Source organism: Paralichthys olivaceus, chromosome 8, assembly GCF_024713975.1.
Source record: "Paralichthys olivaceus isolate ysfri-2021 chromosome 8, ASM2471397v2, whole genome shotgun sequence".
NCBI lineage: Eukaryota > Metazoa > Chordata > Actinopteri > Pleuronectiformes > Paralichthyidae > Paralichthys > Paralichthys olivaceus.
Genome location: NC_091100.1, coordinates 18,525,530 through 18,543,055, shown reverse-complemented (window position 1 = coordinate 18,543,055; position 17,526 = coordinate 18,525,530). Strand labels below are relative to the sequence as shown.

At 39.4% G+C, this 17,526-nt stretch overlaps 1 protein-coding gene across 6 annotated transcripts in view; it reads left to right on the top strand.

Annotated features, from left to right (window-relative positions):
- The window catches only part of gcgrb (glucagon receptor b), a 43,959-nt gene extending 40,149 nt beyond the window's left edge, over positions 1 to 3,810 (top strand). For all 6 annotated transcript variants that reach the window (XM_069530676.1, XM_069530675.1, XM_069530678.1 and 3 more), the window contains 4 exons: positions 705 to 793; positions 1,124 to 1,268; positions 2,392 to 2,433; positions 2,804 to 3,810. In XM_069530676.1, the coding sequence (XP_069386777.1) occupies positions 705 to 793; positions 1,124 to 1,268; positions 2,392 to 2,433; positions 2,804 to 3,205 (678 nt within the window). In that variant the 3' untranslated portion in view covers positions 3,206 to 3,810. The remainder of the gene's footprint in view (positions 1 to 704; positions 794 to 1,123; positions 1,269 to 2,391; positions 2,434 to 2,803) is intronic.
- Positions 3,811 to 17,526: the final 13,716 nt, after the last annotated feature.

Sequence of the window (17,526 nt, the reverse complement as noted above, 5' to 3'; positions counted from 1 at the left end):
CAAGTGCATATTAAGAGTAACAGTCCCGACCTTTGTGACCTCATGCAAAAGCGTACGTGTGCATGCACACACTCAAAAAATACACTAACCAGCCTGCACAGTTAAAACAGTTGTCGCATGGTTGTGTAACAGATGTGATGTCCTGTCGTCCTACAACAATCCCTAACACAACCCTGCAGTTCAACTAGTCTTCAAACACACACACACCTCAATAAAGTGTGTTTGCGTGCAGTTTCACACACACTGTGATCAAGTGCAGAACACCCTCTGATGACAGAGAACATTAATTATTACAGCACTCATGTCATTAGCGCTCCAAGTTTGGTAACTTGTTTTTTGTCCTGATGGATATGTTTGTGTGTGTGTGCGTGTGTGTGTGTGTGTGTGTGTGTGTGTGTGTGTGTGTGTGTGGGTGGGTGGGTGTGCGTGTGTGTGCGTGTGTGTGTGTGTGTGCGTGTGTGTGCGCATTTGGTAAGGCCATGTCAAATACCACAGACCACAAAAAGGCTCAGGAGTTACTAAATGACAGTCCAGTTATGGAAATTTTAGGCAGTCTCTCTCTCTCTCTCTCTCTCTCTCTCTCTTTCTCTCTCTCCCTCTCTCTCTTTCTCTCTCTCCCTCTCACACTCATTATATCTAAACATCTCTTGAACATATTTTGCTCATATGACTCCACTTAAAATTCCCTTCTCTACTTACTCCAGATCAACTTCTTCATTTTCATCCGCATCATAAAGATCCTGATGTCTAAACTCAGAGCTCATCAGATGAGATACACCGACTACAAGTTCAGGTGAGAGAACCCCTGTTTCTAAAAACGGGGATAAAAATTCCACTTGAAAATAACACTCGATGAGAATGGAGGCCAGATAATCAAAACATGAACAGAAAAAATACTGTAATATTCTGCAGACCAGTAGAAAAGGTGGTTTTTAATCACTATTTATTGAATTTTAATACACTGATTACAGCTTCTTTAAAATCATGGAAATTAACATTTTTATCACTTTGCATTTCATTTCAGAATGATTGTACTGAAGAGCATAATCTTTGTATATATGTTATTACCATTTAATGTTTTGTTATCTTTGCAACTATTCCTCATTTTCCTTCTCGGCTCCAGACTTGCAAAGTCCACTCTGACTCTCATCCCCCTGCTGGGGATTCACGCCATCCTTTTCACCTTCGTCATCGACGAGTCGGTTCCCAAAGGCTCCATGCTGCGTCTCATTCGTCTCTTCTGTGACCTCCTGTTCAACTCCTTCCAGGTGAGAATCGACTTCACAGGAATCTTAACACACTTAACACACTGTTTTCATGTTGTGTTTTTAAATCTTTTTTTTGGATGCAGACAATGGTTTCTAAGGGACTTGATTCTTTAACGTATATGGCCTTTCAGGAAACTTATTATAATACAACTGGGTGTTTGGCTCTTTTCATTCATGTGTTCAGTCAAATTGCATGTTTTTATACATTTGAATGTGTTCTAGTGCAAAATGTTTCACCACTTTTAAATTGGGAAAATGTAAACCAAAGTAGAAATTGATAAAAAAATGAATAAACAGTAGGACCCTTTTGTATTTACAGCTGCTTTGTGTCATTTTCTCATAAACAAGCAATGCTTCTGTTTACAGCCAGCAGTCATTTTAATTCATTTCTATCTTTGCAAATCTGATTTCTTGAGAAGTGTTAACTTGCCAGCCATCGTCTTCCATCCCTGGCTTTGTTACACATTGTTTTCTTCAGTGTATTACACACACACACACACACACTGAGAGTTGCTTTGCCATCAAATGGAGACGTCAGGTCAATAGCAAAGACTTCGCTAAATGTGTGTTTCTCATTTAGTGTGTTAGTGATAATACCTAAATACACGACCCGCTTAACATTGGTCTGTAGTCTTATACATGCACATTCAAAACTGGACTTGCAAACACTTGCTTGCTCTTGACTGCAGTGCATTGATGATGTGATACCAGATACAATCATTGTTATTACTTTTTAATTTTAGTTTATGTATCTGTGGTACTAACTTTAATTTGGACTCAACGATGAACCAAATTTCAACAACAAGGTGGCTGTGACCTCACATTTGTTGTCTTGTGAACACTATACCTTAAGAACTCCTTGAAGAAATGTCTTCAGATTTGCTACCAATTAGAATTTAGTTGTTTCAGGTCAAAGATCGAGGTGATCTCAAGTTCTTGTGAACATGATATATCAGGAACACCCACAGGGAATTTCATTACATCTGGAACAAACATTCACCTGGCCTCAAGGACGACCTGATTGACAATCACCTCATATGAATTAATAATACTGAAAAGAGCAATAGCTTGTTGTTTAGTATCTAATATTGATAAAATACTAAAGGTCCTCCTTCTATTACAGGGCCTGCTGGTCGCCATTCTCTACTGCTTTGTCAACAAAGAGGTGAGACAGATGTGCTTACATGTCAAGGACCATCTTAATGCAATCTCTGCCATAGCTGCACTTCCTTCCTTTCCCCCTGTAGTGAGGGTAAATTAGACATATTTCATCATCAGTGTTCCTGTCGCTGGCTTTTATCCTTCTTTTGTATAACTTAAAAGCTCCATCTTTGCTCAAGTCCTACTTGATTCATTTGTCTACAAAGTGGGATGGACACAACATCATCCATTTGCTAATCTCTAAATTATTAAATGTATTCTTTGGCAGGAGACGTCCATCTAATGAAGTGCTCTGCCCTCATATTTAATCTTCATCACATACCTTCATGTGTCTGTCCTCCCTCTATTCTCTCTGCTGTTCCATCATTCCTCAGGTGCAGTCTGAGATGCTAAAAAAGTGGAAGAGGTGGAAGCTGGGTAAGGACATTGACGAGGAGTACCGCCACACCCACAGCCACACACCCCACATCAAGAGTGGCAGCATCGCAGCCGGCAATCTGCCCGATGAACCCAGCGGCGACTCCCCCCGCCTCAACAAAACCATCAGAGGACCATCGTGCGCCGTCGCACCAGAGGAGAACCGCCGGCTGGTCGTCTCCTACAGTAACGGGACGGGGAAGGGCCGGTCCGCCAGGGGCAAACACTCCCTGCGGTTCTCTTTCCCACCACGCCGAGGCCTCTGCAGCCGCGGTAGCACCACCACAGAGGATGTGTGTCTGGAAGAGAGGGCGCACTGCCACATATACCCTCTGAAAGGAGAGGAGACCAATGTCTGAGGACAAAACCTCCTCCAAGCAGTCGTCATAGAAACTCACACTGATTGTGCTGAGGAGGAGAATTAGGAAGTGACCCACGGGGATCGGGAGGTTATCTCTGCATAATGCTACAGGAATTAATGTTTTCACCTGCCCGCCTGCAAATTCATATTTATTGATTTTAGGACCTTGAGCAAAAAAACAATCAAAGACTTGAAACATGAGGAATGATTCAGCTCTGTGATGTTCCACTTTGTGTGTTTGTATGATGTCATCTTGAATCTTTGACTCCCACCTTGTCCACATCTTTCCATTTGTGCTGTTGTTGCCATTGTGAATCATGCTTGTGTTGTGTGACTTTTTGCAGCAACGCACGCTTGTTTGTGGTACAAACCCCCCCCCCCCCCCCCTTTTTTTTCTTTTCTGGTTTGATGAGCCCAATGTGGATGAGAATTTAAATCCTGATGCCTCAACACCGTTATAAAGACAGGAGTGAGCAAATCACTGGGGACCACTGACTCTGTTACACAGTTTTTGCCATCGGCCTCATCGGGGGTGGACGCTGTCATCCTCAAGACTGTGCTCTGATATTTAGCTTAAAGCCTACAAGAAAATAATAATAGTACAATATTAGTAGTTTAAGGAATTCAAGTTCAGTGAAGAAATGGACTTGATTGAATTGTCAATCGATTTAAAATCACAATGGAGCTAAACAAGGATTTTCACGCGTTCCTGATGAAGTTCTAGATCAAGGACAGAAAACAAATATTGTTTGAAGCTAAGTGTGCTGTATAATGTAAATATGAATAAAAAGTCAATATTATAAAGACAGAGGGGAATGGGTGGAGGGATGTGTAGTTCTGCGTTTTTGCTCGCAGTCCAGGTGACTCAACGTTGAAAAAATACATGACTAATTACCTTGAGAAAAGACGAGAGGTTTTTTTTTTTTGCAGAACCTGATTGTGCCTCTCTCCTTTTATTTAAACTGTTGTTAAAGTTGTCAAAAAGGAACACAATGTCACAAGTGAACATGAAAGGTTTTATATAAGAAGCCAAATTATTGTGTTTTATGTGTCTCTGTGGATCCAATTAAAGTGAATCGTGTCAGCAAATAAAAAAAGTGTCAGTATGTGCTGTGTCAATATGAGAACCAGACATGAGTAGTGGAGATAGATTCACTCTTTTGCTGGTATGGAGTGAATCTTCTGATCCGGGGCTGACATGCATCTACCTACTAATTGCACAAATGTTTGTCTGTGGAATGCATATCTACCATTTTACACAATACACAATATTAAGAAAAATTAAGTAAAAATCTTTAGCTGTCAGTGGGCAGTGTGCCTTCAGTCTCTGGACTATAAATCTGCATTGCAGAAACCAGATGGGACGAACACACAGTTTTCTAACTTCACTCTCCACAATTGACTGTTTATAAAAAGCTCTGCAGCACACAAACAATAAACAGTGACAGTTTATTGTAAAACTATTCGAGGAGGACTCACTAATGATAAGGAACAATTCTGAAGTAGTTGCGGAGCATTAACACAGGTCAAACAAACAGTCCATTCCAAACCGGCAGGTTTAGAACCGGCTCTGCACTTTAAATGTGTGATATAAAAGTGAAAAAATTAACTGATCATGTGAAGGCTTTCACTGCAGAAACTCGTAATGCATGTTCCTGCATGAGCTGAAAAATAAGACAAATGGATTAAACAAATTCCTTCTATGTGTGCGCACATGCATGCATATCATTGCACAGTTATTCCACACCATGCTCGGCTGCAAAGCCGATCACTGGAACTATTATCAATCAACGCGCATGCTTCCATTGGAGATTACTGTAGCATTAAATTATAGACTCATGTGAGTCTTGATGTGCAGAAGGTAATAAGTTGTCAGTGGATGAATTATAGATTGGCCAAGCACACATTTCCAATAATGTGTGTGTGTGTGTGTTTGTGATTGAGTGATCTGGGAGCCTCTGTGAAAACACCTCCTTCATCATGCTTGTATATAAACCTCTGGAGCTGGAGGCGGCCATGTCTGAGCCGAGAATATTCACTACATTATAATGTCTCACAGGAGAAATCAACTGAATGACACGACAGAAAATATGGTTCTGACTAAACAATAAGACAATAGTAGATGGAAGATATTAGAGCTTTTAGGATGTGACCCTAAAAAAAAGCCCCAACAATTGAGGTACGTCAATCCCTCTGTTGGTCAAAGTTTCTCATTAGTGTGATATGTGGGTGTTTAGCAAATTTTCTGAATAATCAGGGTTATTTGTAATATTTGATATGAATAACTGCATTCAGTAATCTCACAATGGATTGAATCCATGCTTAGAAAATGCACCAAAATAGTATTTTAGCAGAATTATAAAGGTTTTAGATATAACAGTCATTACAGGACGGTGAAATAGCATCAAATGTGGACTCACAACAACCTTATAATCAATGTTCAAACTTTTATTATTAGAAAGACAGACATGAGTAATCATTTGGAATGGTTTAATCATGGAGTCGCAAGACAGAAAATAAAAACAAAATTGATCACAAAATAAAATGATATGTACATAATTAATAAAAGGCAAAAAAACGTAACGGCAGAAAGTGCAACAACAAACCTTTTACTCTTTGAAACAAGTCAAACCATGTTCCTAGATTTTCTTCCTTCCCAGGGGCAAGGGACAGCTGCTATAATCGTAATGCTATAATTAGGTTTACTCCCCCAGGAGTTAAATCCAGGTGTTGTAGCAGCACCTCATAAAAAAAAAAAAAATGTTTATCTGAAATTCATAGTGATCATAATACCAATGAATTTTATACAATGAAAATTCAAGCCAAGTAAATTGGATATAGTTGGTCTGTTGATATCACTAGATATGATTTATTTTTCCATGTGTTATATTCTACTGAATCTTTTGTAGGTTGGACCAGTTGTTGTGTTTCCTCTTGGGAGCAAACATCAGATATTTTAAGGACATTGAAGGTCCAGATGATCATATTCATCATAAAAACTCAAAACTTCTACCTTTAGTTGTGATGCAGAAAATGTCTTTTGCTTCTCTGACGTCAACATTATGAGAGACACTATGCAGCATTGCGTAGCTACACTTAGGGCTGACTTTGAAATTTATTTTCAAACCTTGGCTTGAATCAAGTTCATTTAATTTAGATAGTTTTCTTTATGAATTTCACAAAACTTTGCAGCAAAGGGAATTCTTGGGGGCAGACAGACTGTGCAGTGATTCTTACACAAGCAAGTACCAGCATAAATAACTTTGTATTCACTGACTAACATCATCTGGATGTGCAAATACAGATTAGGCATTTTGTTTACTTGTCTGAAAACCTGTTTCACATTTGTATTTCATTATTTGCAACTTTGACAGCACAGAATAATAGTGTTATCTTATGTGCAGTTAAAGACTCATTAGTTTATGCACATTTTATAAGTATCACTGCATAATTATAATAACACTCATCTTCTAAATTCTGCTTTTGCAAAAACTTTGCATTCACAGTTTCCTTAAGAAGTTTGTGTTGAGAGTAAAAGCTTGTATTTACTTAATGACGTCGTTTTCCCATCTAAAAGTTTTAAACAAGGTTCATGTCTTTGTTACATATGATCTGGTTTGTTTTAAGTCCGAAAAAGTGTTTTCACACGGCAAACAATCCGGAACATGGTTCAGTTGGATCCAAAAAAGGAATCACTTCTTTTGATTAGGCAGCCTCGGACTAAAGTCTGAAGGTGTGAAAGTGCTCTTACTAAAAGCTTAAGCTTCTTGCTCAGGCAAAGAAAAAAGGCTGAAAATTGTAAAACCAGGGTTCGAGACATCACTAAAACGATTCAAACTGCTGGTTTTGTACTAACACAGGCAACATCCATTTAAGGACTCTCATATTATTCTAACTACCAGGAACAGCTAATGCCCCCGATGGGCATTTGTGAAGTCTGCAGGGAGGATTGTGGAAAATACATTATGTACATGAATGGTCAGTGAAAACATATTGCAGTGATCAGAAATCCCCCACAGACCCTCCCCAAAACTGACCCTCAGGATGAGGAGTGGATTTATTTAATTAAAGCTTCAGCCAAATGGACATGTCTATTACAGGTATTAATGAAATGAATTCTGGTCTATTTTAGTTCTATGTTAGGCTCGTTATGAGTCCAGCAAATATTCAGTTTCATAAATATCTCCAGCCTAGTGCAAGGTGTGAAAGCAGAGAGTGAGTCTGTGATTGGAAGGAGATGGAGCAGAGCATCATTACTGAGCGTCATCTTCCAGTCCACTTTAATTTCAGTGGACGATTGAACATGTTTTTTTTTCAAATTTGGTATTGAATGAATAAATAGGCTATGAGGCTAAATTTTCTCCAATGGTTTCTTGACCTTTAGTGGCAAGATGTGGGTTTGAAATCATCAGCTTCTTCATAGGCGTGTGTGTGTGTGTGTGTGTGTGTGTGTGTGTGTGTGTGTGTGTTTGTCTGTTTGTGCGTGTGTATGTTGCCTCAGTCTATGACTTCCTGTGGGTTAAAACTGGGGAGGAAGTTTTATCCACGCGCCACATGAAATCAGGAGGTGTTATTTTAGGAACAGGACACAAACAGCTCCCAACAAAGACATGGCAATGACAAAGGAGCAGAAATCAATCAGCCTTGACAGCTCTATTGTGGAAAGTACTTGAGTCCAAGAACAAGTGAAGACTGGGTGAGGTTCAACAGAAGAGGAAAAAACATTGCTCACAGCTGTGTGTTACTTTGGGTTTCTGTGCGTTGGGGTGGTTGGAGTGTCTGTATTCAATAAAAATCATGACACGCCTCGTGAACACAATGCAATTAGAGTTTGTGATATGAATCAAATGTTGTTCCCACAGTAGAGCTTCAATTAGAGTGGACCTTCCCCTTAATGGTCACAAAGAGAAGAAATCTGACTTTCTGAAATGTTTGTAGGAAACGATTTCATAATGGCAATTCCAGAGACTTGGAATCTCACAGAAACTCACAGTAACATGAGCTGGAGGTAAGTAGGAAAAGTATTGTTGTTTTTAGTAGCAGTTATACAAGTACGCAACAACCAGTTGGCAACGCTATCCATTCAGCGTGCTCTCATTGGCTATTGCAATTTATGCTCAGTATTCCATCTGAGCTGATTATCGAGATCGGAGAGGCTCCAACTTAATTGGTAGCACTACAATTATTTTGTAAACTCTTCACTCTTCAGGATTATTTGGGCAGATATCAGCTCGGACTGGCCTCCAATCGGGAACAGCTCTGCGATTGTCAAAAATCAGCCCAACGATCATTTTATAGTGTAGAGCAGGGGTTCCCAAACTTTTCCATGCCATGGCCCCCCAAACAGCATTAGCTTCTGGCCGGGGACCCCCTTTGCAAACCCACAGACAATGCTACAAAATATGTAAAGACACATCAACTTTTAGAATGTTTTGTCTTACTTTTACTCCCGATTCAATAATTTATTGAGCATAAGAATATTATTAACTAACATGTTTTCAACAATGTTTTATATTCAAGTCAAGTCAAGTCAACTTTATTATCAATAATGCCATATGTGCAGGACATACAGAGAATTGAAATTGCGTTTCCCTCTTATCCCCGGTGCAAACAGCATTAAACAAGAAATATAAAATATAAAAAATATAAGTAATTAAAAGTTATCAATAGTGAATAACAACTGAATAACTGAATAACAAACTTTTCAACAAACTGTTGACGATAAGAACAGAACAAAAGAAATCAAACTTGTCTCAAGTGTGTGTTTGTGTGTGTGTGTGTGTGTGTGTGTGTGTGTGTGTGTGTGTGCCATTGTTCTGTATGGCTGTAAAACCATACTTAATGTTTGCTGCCTCATACTTTCTGATATGAGTTGGCCAGGAGTTCTTAGGTTTTTTTGCAGCAGTGTCCTCCACAGCAGGGCTGTTGGTCTGTTCCTTCGGTCTCTTTCTTGTCAAAAACCTGTCCATTTTGCGCTTGCTACTCTAACTTGAGGAGCAAAGCAGCTTGATAAATGGCGCAAACTGCCAGGTCTACACACGACGTCATGACATCATGAACGATGCTTTGACTGGCAGGCAATCAGAAAGATGAGCATGGCAAATAACATTTCGATAAGATCTATTATTATAAATTATATTTTATAATAATAATTTAAAAATAATTAGATTATATTTTATGAAAATTATTTAAGAAAGTAATTAGATTATATTTTTGCTTTTTTAAATTTTTTTATCTTCCCTCCAATTTTCTGAGGATTTTATCAGCCTCCTGGTTTAGAGATCCAGACTGAGCCTCCTCAACATCAGCCCTGCCCGCCCTGTGGCTGCTACAGAAAGCAGATGACTGAAGTCTCATTAAGTCATAATAGTTGTAACAGCAATAAAGAAGCAGACAGAGATAGATGCTGATTTCTTTTGCACTTGGCTCTGACTTCCATAACCACTAATGACGTGTCGGCTCATCTGCCAGAAAAGTGCCACTGCTGCACCTCATGCCACTAAAATTATTTCTCCTCGGCCCTGCAACGTGTCCTTGGATCAGACCTACAGTCTCCATGTCTTCAACAACCTTGTGTGATGAGAAGAGCTGCATTTCTCTTTTTCACGTATGACTATAGTGAGTTTAATGAAGAAGTGAGGAAAGGGATGAGTGTAGAAGCCCAGAATAACACATTACGGTATAAAACACATGATTGATATGACCACTGATTACTCAAATGACAGCATGTGGTGAGTGGAGGAGCCTGTGTCAGAAAGCACATGAGTAACACAGAATCAAGTCACTTCTGGCTTTGCATCAGCTTGAATGATATCCAATAGTTATTATAGCTACTGTCGGACACTTGAGACTCTCTCTAACAAACACTCGCTGGCAATACTTTGTTGTCATTTTGCAAATAGGAGCCAGTCTCAAGTCAAACAGCTGAATGAACATTCCCTATGGCAGCAATCCATCAATACCTCACTGAGAACATTAATAATAATAATTAACCAGTGTATTTAGACGGGAGAGCCTCTGAATATGCGAAAAACGGCACGATGTGTTAGAAATGTGGCTGTAGTTCAGGTAAGGTTGTGGCAGGTCACCTGAGAGCATGGAAACACTGTTAAATGATAATTATACTGCAAAAGCATTTAAATGTGATTCAAGCGATTGCTAATTACCTTTTATGTTATATCAGTAAAGGGAAGTACGCAAGGTGGTTCAGTCAGTCGACTTGAGTCTGCCACCATGGCACACATTCAGCACGCAGAACAGTTTTTAGTCTACTCTGAAACGTGGAGAAGATGTTGGCCTCCTGGGCTAAGATGGAGAGTGAGAGTGTTTTATGTGGCAGTTAAGGGACATATCCTCGTCAAAAATAACTCTGAAACTGTTTCCTTGTCTGTTACTTGTCTTGCAAAGAAGATGATGAAAAACAAAAATGCAGGCCACAGGGTTGATGCATATTTTCCTACCTTCCATTCAGTTTCTGCTCCTTGCACAGATTGGAATTTCATTCCAGTTAATCAATCACAGTTTCCACATATCTTTTATTATTGTCAGTGTCATGTTTTTTGCCTGCTAATGCACTTTTACCCATCAAAAATGTGTTATTCAGGCATGAGGAGTACTATGGAGCCAGAGAAAACTGCTCTTTGTATTTACCAAGTAGGGAAGCTCCACAAAAATTCACAAACAATTTTGAGTTTTATGGAAAGATAATATTGAATTGCTTTCAAGTGCTTTCAAGTGCTTGTGTGTGGATATAGGACAAATAGTTTTGATTCAGTTAAAGGCTTTAGTTTATTAAAAGCAAGTTTGTTGGCTTATGATTCACATGGCTGTATCTGAGTCAAACAGCCTGAGCCTCTGAGAACCAACTGTGCATGATCATGTATACATTTAAATAGATGTAGTGTATTGGCAGTCACATGGGTCCTCTCTTATCTCCTCTCTCATGCTGTGGTCTGTATAAACAGTAGCACATTTTGAGAGAAACTATGTCCACAGAGACTCTGCTGCTGTGTTTGTTCAAGGTTTTTTAATGACAAACAATTTAATCATCCCATTAGGGTATGTGTGTGTGTGTGTGTGTGTGTGTGTGTGTGTGTGTGTGTGTGTGTGTGTGTGTGCATGTGTGTGTGTGTGTGTGTGTGTGTGTGTGTGTGTGTGTGTGTGTGTGTGTGTGTGTGTGTGTGTGCGTGTGTGCGTGCGTGCGTGCGTGTGTGTGTGTGTGTGTGTGTGTGTTGTAAGGGTCAAGAAAAGTGGAGTTAAGAAAAGATGTATAGTGGTTAGAGTTCAATTTAGGGGAGTGAATGTAAACAGTGGAAACCCCTTATGAGTGTAGTGAACTTCATACGTGTGTGTGTGTGTGTGTGTGTGTGTGTGTGTGTGTGTGTGTGTGTGTGTGTGTGTGTGTGTGTGTGTGTGTTCATGCATGTGTGTGCTTTAAACTCTCAGAGCTTATCACCACAGTATGTCCCTCTATATGTGGATACAGGATGGTACACACTTTGAAATGCAAGCCATATTTGGCATAGACGGCTTCTGGATTTCAAAGAGTGCGAGGCGGTGTTCAGTTCCCCACAGGGACTGTTCCAGGGCATCAAAGCTGCCGGGCCTTCTGACCTTACCCAGTTTTATTACAGTGAGTGACGAAACCAGTAGAAAACAATATTGTGATAAGGATTGTCTCAGAGGAGACAACCTGAATCAGTGATGGTACGATGGGAGAGTTATTAAATCTGCATGTGAATATTTTCTTTTTTCCCTTCTGTCACTTCCCAGCTCTTTAGAAATTTTATTCTAAAAGGGATGGCAACAATATAAACCTACCAACACCTCTAATGCATACAAACACTGAATTGTAACAACAAGATTGTGTAGTTGTTGAATGATATACTCATTTTTGAACAAGAGCAGTTGCTCTGAAGTTTCTGGTGGTTGCCTGGTTTGATAAAGGAATAATCCAGTCTTAATGCTAAACTTAACGCATGCTGAGCTTCATATTTAACCTACACTCACACAGGAGGGGTATCATTCTTTCAGAAGAATGTGTATTTGCCAAATATTCTTCTATTCTGTCTCCTCAGAAGAAAAACGTTTTTGGTTTGATTCCCAGTTCAGCCTGTAGAGTTTCACGATCTCTTTGTGTCTGAGTGGGTTTCCTCTTGGTTCTCTGGCTTCTACCCACAGGCCAAACACATGCAGTTGGATTCATTTGAGACTAATGTTTGAATAGTTTGAATGGTTGTTTGTCTTTGTTTTACACACATTTAACTTAATTGTTTTACAAGTTCATACCACTATTGTATTAAATGTCATTTTTATTTTATTATTTGAAATATTTTATCCAATTTATTTCTATAATTTTTGAAATTGTATTCATCATTTATTCATTTGATTTCTTTTACCTCTTATTCGAAAACCAAACTTTCTGATACTAAAGATTTCCTTATCATTTTTTTCTGAGTTTTTTTGGATCTGCACTAAATTGCACACACATTTCATTAAGATCCACAAATGACTCTCTGAGAAATCAACAAAAATGTTATCTTCCAATGTAAATCTTCCAATGTTTTAGAAAAAGAAACAAAAATTCTTCCTTCCATCAAGTTTCATGGAAGTTAGTTCTTCAGTTTTTGTGTAATGTTGCATAAAAAACATAAATGTCTTGGTGAAGGTAATAAACAGAACTGCACTTTGAGCACAATAATTGTGGATTTCATTAAAAGATCACAGATATGATGCATTTAAGATTGGACGAGTTTGTACTAGGCCAAACATTGTTGCTGTTTGTGGCCACGGTTCGTAGGAGGAAGAATAATTAGGTTCATTATCATGAGTAATAAACTCTTGGGTGCAGCGTGCATGTGAGTGTGGTGTACATGTGAAGTGCAGCGTACATGTTAGTGTGTGGTGTACATGTGAGTGCTGTGTACATGCCTCTAGAATAATATGCCAATCTCTCCTCTCTGTTCCCAAGGCTCTTCACCACTTGAAGAGTGCTGCTGCTCCGCGCAGTGCTGCTGGCCACACTCTCACACTCTTGGTCAACTGTTTGTTATCATGTCTGATTAATTCATACCATATTTCATAAATTCTTGATGTATGTGTGTATTGTGTGTGTCCTGTGTGTTGCAGTAGATTATACAGAGGCTCGGTTTGGAAAGGAACGGGGGCTTTGATTATTATTCAATTTTCAGTAAGTAGTATGTGAGCCTTGAGGTCAGTGACTACACTAAAAGATTCATTCAAAGAGAACAGAAAGTCTGTGGAGAATTGAAACCACCAATGAGCCGAATCAACATTAATTAATTGAGCCGAAAAACAAGAGTGCATAGATTAGTTTTATAACCCCCAGCTGCCGCATCACTGACACCGTCCCTCCTCCTCCTGCTCGTCTACTTCCCCTCTTTGTTTCCATGCTTGCATCTGTTGCTGTTCGCCTTTTCTTTACTTCTTGGTTTCTCACAGACCCGGTTCCAGATCAAAATCATTTAGGGTGCATGGTGGTGGCAGATTGTGAACACCTAAAAGTGATCATTGCACACCAAAAATTGAGGTGAGTTTATATACATATACACAGTGCGCCTCTTTACCAAGGTTATCTGCTAACTGGTGGTAGTGGGAGTGAGCTGCTGGTAGTGGGTGCTATATTTGAGACAAACTAACTTTGACTGGCATCTTTATAATGATTGTGTTGTCTACGTGATCTGTTGTCAGCAGCTGTGTTGCTGCAGTATTCAACTTCAAGATATAATATGTTAGAATTCTTAATTAAAATGTCTAAAAACAAGTTGAGCTATGCATTTTGTTGAGTTGGGTATTTACATTATCCAAAATGTTTTCAACAATGTTTAAACCCAAAGATTTCACCAATTGTACTTAATGTATCTCATCTTGGTCACCTTTTAATTGCATCATATCTACTTTACCTGTGGATTTTACCGTCTCTGCTTTAACTTCTAAAGACACAAAATGAAGATTAAGGAACATTAGCAGCTAGCTGCTGCTTATTTCCTCCAACTGTTTGTATTGGTTACTCTTTTTTTTGGTTTTAATTTGGAGACCCTGAACTATGATGCCTCAATGCACCACCACAAATACACAAGACACATGCAGATGGAGAGATAACATCTTCATCAATCGACAACACATGCTCGGTAAATAGAAAACGTACTCACAACAGAACCAAGTACTCACAACGCTAAGGAAGTGTGTCTAGGGCAAACTACAAAGAGATGAACATGCCTGGGACACTTTGGCCTGCAAATGATCCTGATTCATTGAAGAGGCCCCACTCAGTCTCCCACTCGCAATTTAATGATGAAACATTTACTATTCATTATTCAACCGAGGGTGAAAAATGTAAACTGAGCGTGCAATGCAGTAGCAAAAGCAGCCATTCTGTCTCTATCAGCTCTTAACCTTTTCAGCACTCATATTGGTAAGAATGTCTGTACTCTATGACTGAAAAATCTGCTCAGCATGTGTGTGTGTGTGTGTGTGCGAGAGAGAGAGAGAGATTACATTGGTGGAGACAGCAGAGAAAGCATGAACCTCCACTGGAATTTTCTCTTTGCGTCAGACCACTGATCCTGAGTCTTGGTCTGGATGTTTTGGTCTTTATCAAAAAAAGCTCCTTTCACATTTACCCACTGTGACACACTCGCACACACACACACACACACAAACTTACACACTCAATGTCATCTGGTCTGTCTGTGGAAACTTCTTGCTGTGCAGGAGACGGAAAATTCAGGAATGGGTTATGGAGATGGAGATGACAGCAGGAGCAGATAAAAAAGATGAGATATCTTCAAGGTAAAATATGTTTTTTATGTATGTTTAGAAATGTTTTTTTGTCTGAAAAGCTATTCAGTTTTAATTTCAGAGCATTACACTTCCTTCAAGCTTATTTAATTTTTTGTCAGTGCAGTGTGTAGATCCCTGCCCCTCCGAGGCAATTCCACTAGGCCCATAGACTAAACACTGATAACACGGAACATAAAGTTTTTTCTGTACTAAGTATTTATGGATTCAAATGTATTAACACAACCTAAAATGGTACTCATTAGAGTACATACCTCTGCCAAAGTCCACCAGTCCCTTTAAATTCAATGAAGATCTGTGAATTTTCCCTTGGGAAAGAAAATAATTCCTGGGTTCACCCCTGTGTCCAGATCTGTGCCAAAAGTTAATGAGTTCTTTTTTGTAAAATATCCTAACCTTCCACCAAGTTTCAAGAGCTAACCGATAAAAAAGCAATGAAACACGACTCTCTTTGGAGGAGGTAACTGACCTTCTACTCAGAAATTCGGAAATACTTTTTGGGCTGGTAAGGTGATTTTGTTGCAGCACGGCAAATGGCCCATCCTGTTCTTTATACTGCTCCTACTTATTCTTTTTCATTAAAAAATGCATCACATTACTGCGGCTAAAGATGTTGTAACTGCTGTTTAACTGTGACGTAAGGCACCAAAACCACAGCTGTTAAAACTGAACTCGATGAGCCAAGTGATCCCAAGTGTGTGAAGCTTCAAGCGTCATCTTGTGGTCCTCCTCTGTGACTCTGAGGTTTTGGTTTGGTGTTCACAGACAGTTGGTTGTGTGTTAATGAAGTTCTTACAGTCTCTATTTTCCCATCTTATTTCTCTGAACTAGCATTTGATAATTACTGTCATAATCATACACAACTAAGCTTTCTAAGGAGGGTCCTTCCAGTCTTTAGGGTATCTGCAGAGATCTCAGGAGTGTTCAGAATGTTAAACTGTGGTAACTGCTGATTCCTTGGCATTTGAAATCTCTGGGTAAGTGTTGGCTGCTATCAGAACATCCAGCCAATGCAAGGCCATTTCCTAAATAAGATTGTTTTATCCAAACTGCAGTTTTCAATCAATCATCAATCAAGTTTTATTTATATAGCCCATATTCACAAATCACAATCTGTCTCATTGGGCTTAACAAGGAGTGGGATCCTCTGTGCTAAACCTCATCAAGAGTGAAGAAAAACTACCTAAAAAGCCCCATTAACAGGGGAAAAAATTTAGAAATATCAGAGAGAGTCACATGTGAAGGATCCTTCTCCAGGACGGACAAAAGTGCAATAGCTGCTGTCTGATGGAATGCCTTGAAGCAGATGCGGGCAGCCCCCGGCTAACCAGTGAAGGGAGCGGCGTATTGTGAGAGAACCTATGTAGTTTAAAGACCAGTCGAGCTGCTGCATTCTGGTGGAGCTGCAGAGGTCGGATGGCACTAGCAGGCAGTCCAGCCAGGAGGAAGTCTCGATAGTCTAGGCGTGAGATGACAAGAGCCTGGACCAGAACCTGAGTGAGAAGGGGACGTATTCTCCTGATGTTGTGCAGCATATATCTACAGATTTCTGTGCAGACTCTTTCTTTCTCTCTAACTATCACACATCTGAACTAGAAGTCCATGTGATCCAAAGCCACGGGTGAAATAACTTAGACTTGTCGACATCCACTGACTTTTCCCAATTACTTTTCTCATCACTCACCCATTTCCCCCCTCTTCCTTTCTCATCAACTCCATAAATCTCCATCTCAATAATCCATAAAGGGCAGTTAACTCTGGGGTTAGTCGACCGTGAAAGATGTAGGGTAAGACCGTATCACAAAGCAAGAGGTGTATAAAATCTGGTGTCCTGTAACATAAGGTGGTCAGCTGTAAATTCAATCATGTGTGACTCTTTAATGAAATGTGAAAAATGTCCATTGAAGGTGTAATTGAGATTTTTTGCTTTAGTTTTTATTCATACTGGACAAGCATTGTAAAAATAACAGGAGAAGCACAATTCTAACCTTCATCAAATGAGAATCAGGAAGCTGATTGATAATTGTACAGTGTTGATGAATCATACCCAAGGCAGATAATCAGACAGATTTTTCTTAAATTCAAAATTAACTGTGCTCCATCCTCTGTTTGATAGTGATTGATTGCTGTCAGTAGCAGTAACTTATTTTTACCCCACCAACAGCATTTGGTCCCCATGCTAACGTTGGTCATGTTTGCTTGGGAGCATTAACTAAAGCCATTGTTGAATTCCGGAAAACGTCTTGACAACTAGGGACTGTTCAGGTCAGACATGTTCGCATCAGGCAAATGTTGGCTACTGGTCACACCGGGAGGCAAACATCATGTGTTAATGTATGGTTTATTTTATAGTACATCGACACCATCGATGATAAGGCTGGTAGGTATTGTAATGACAATGTTCATCTTGTTAGTTTAGCTTCTTAGCATCCACTCATGCTAATTATCAGTTTAGCTAATGGAATTAGATTTGTAGGCATCTTACTTGGTAATTAACCC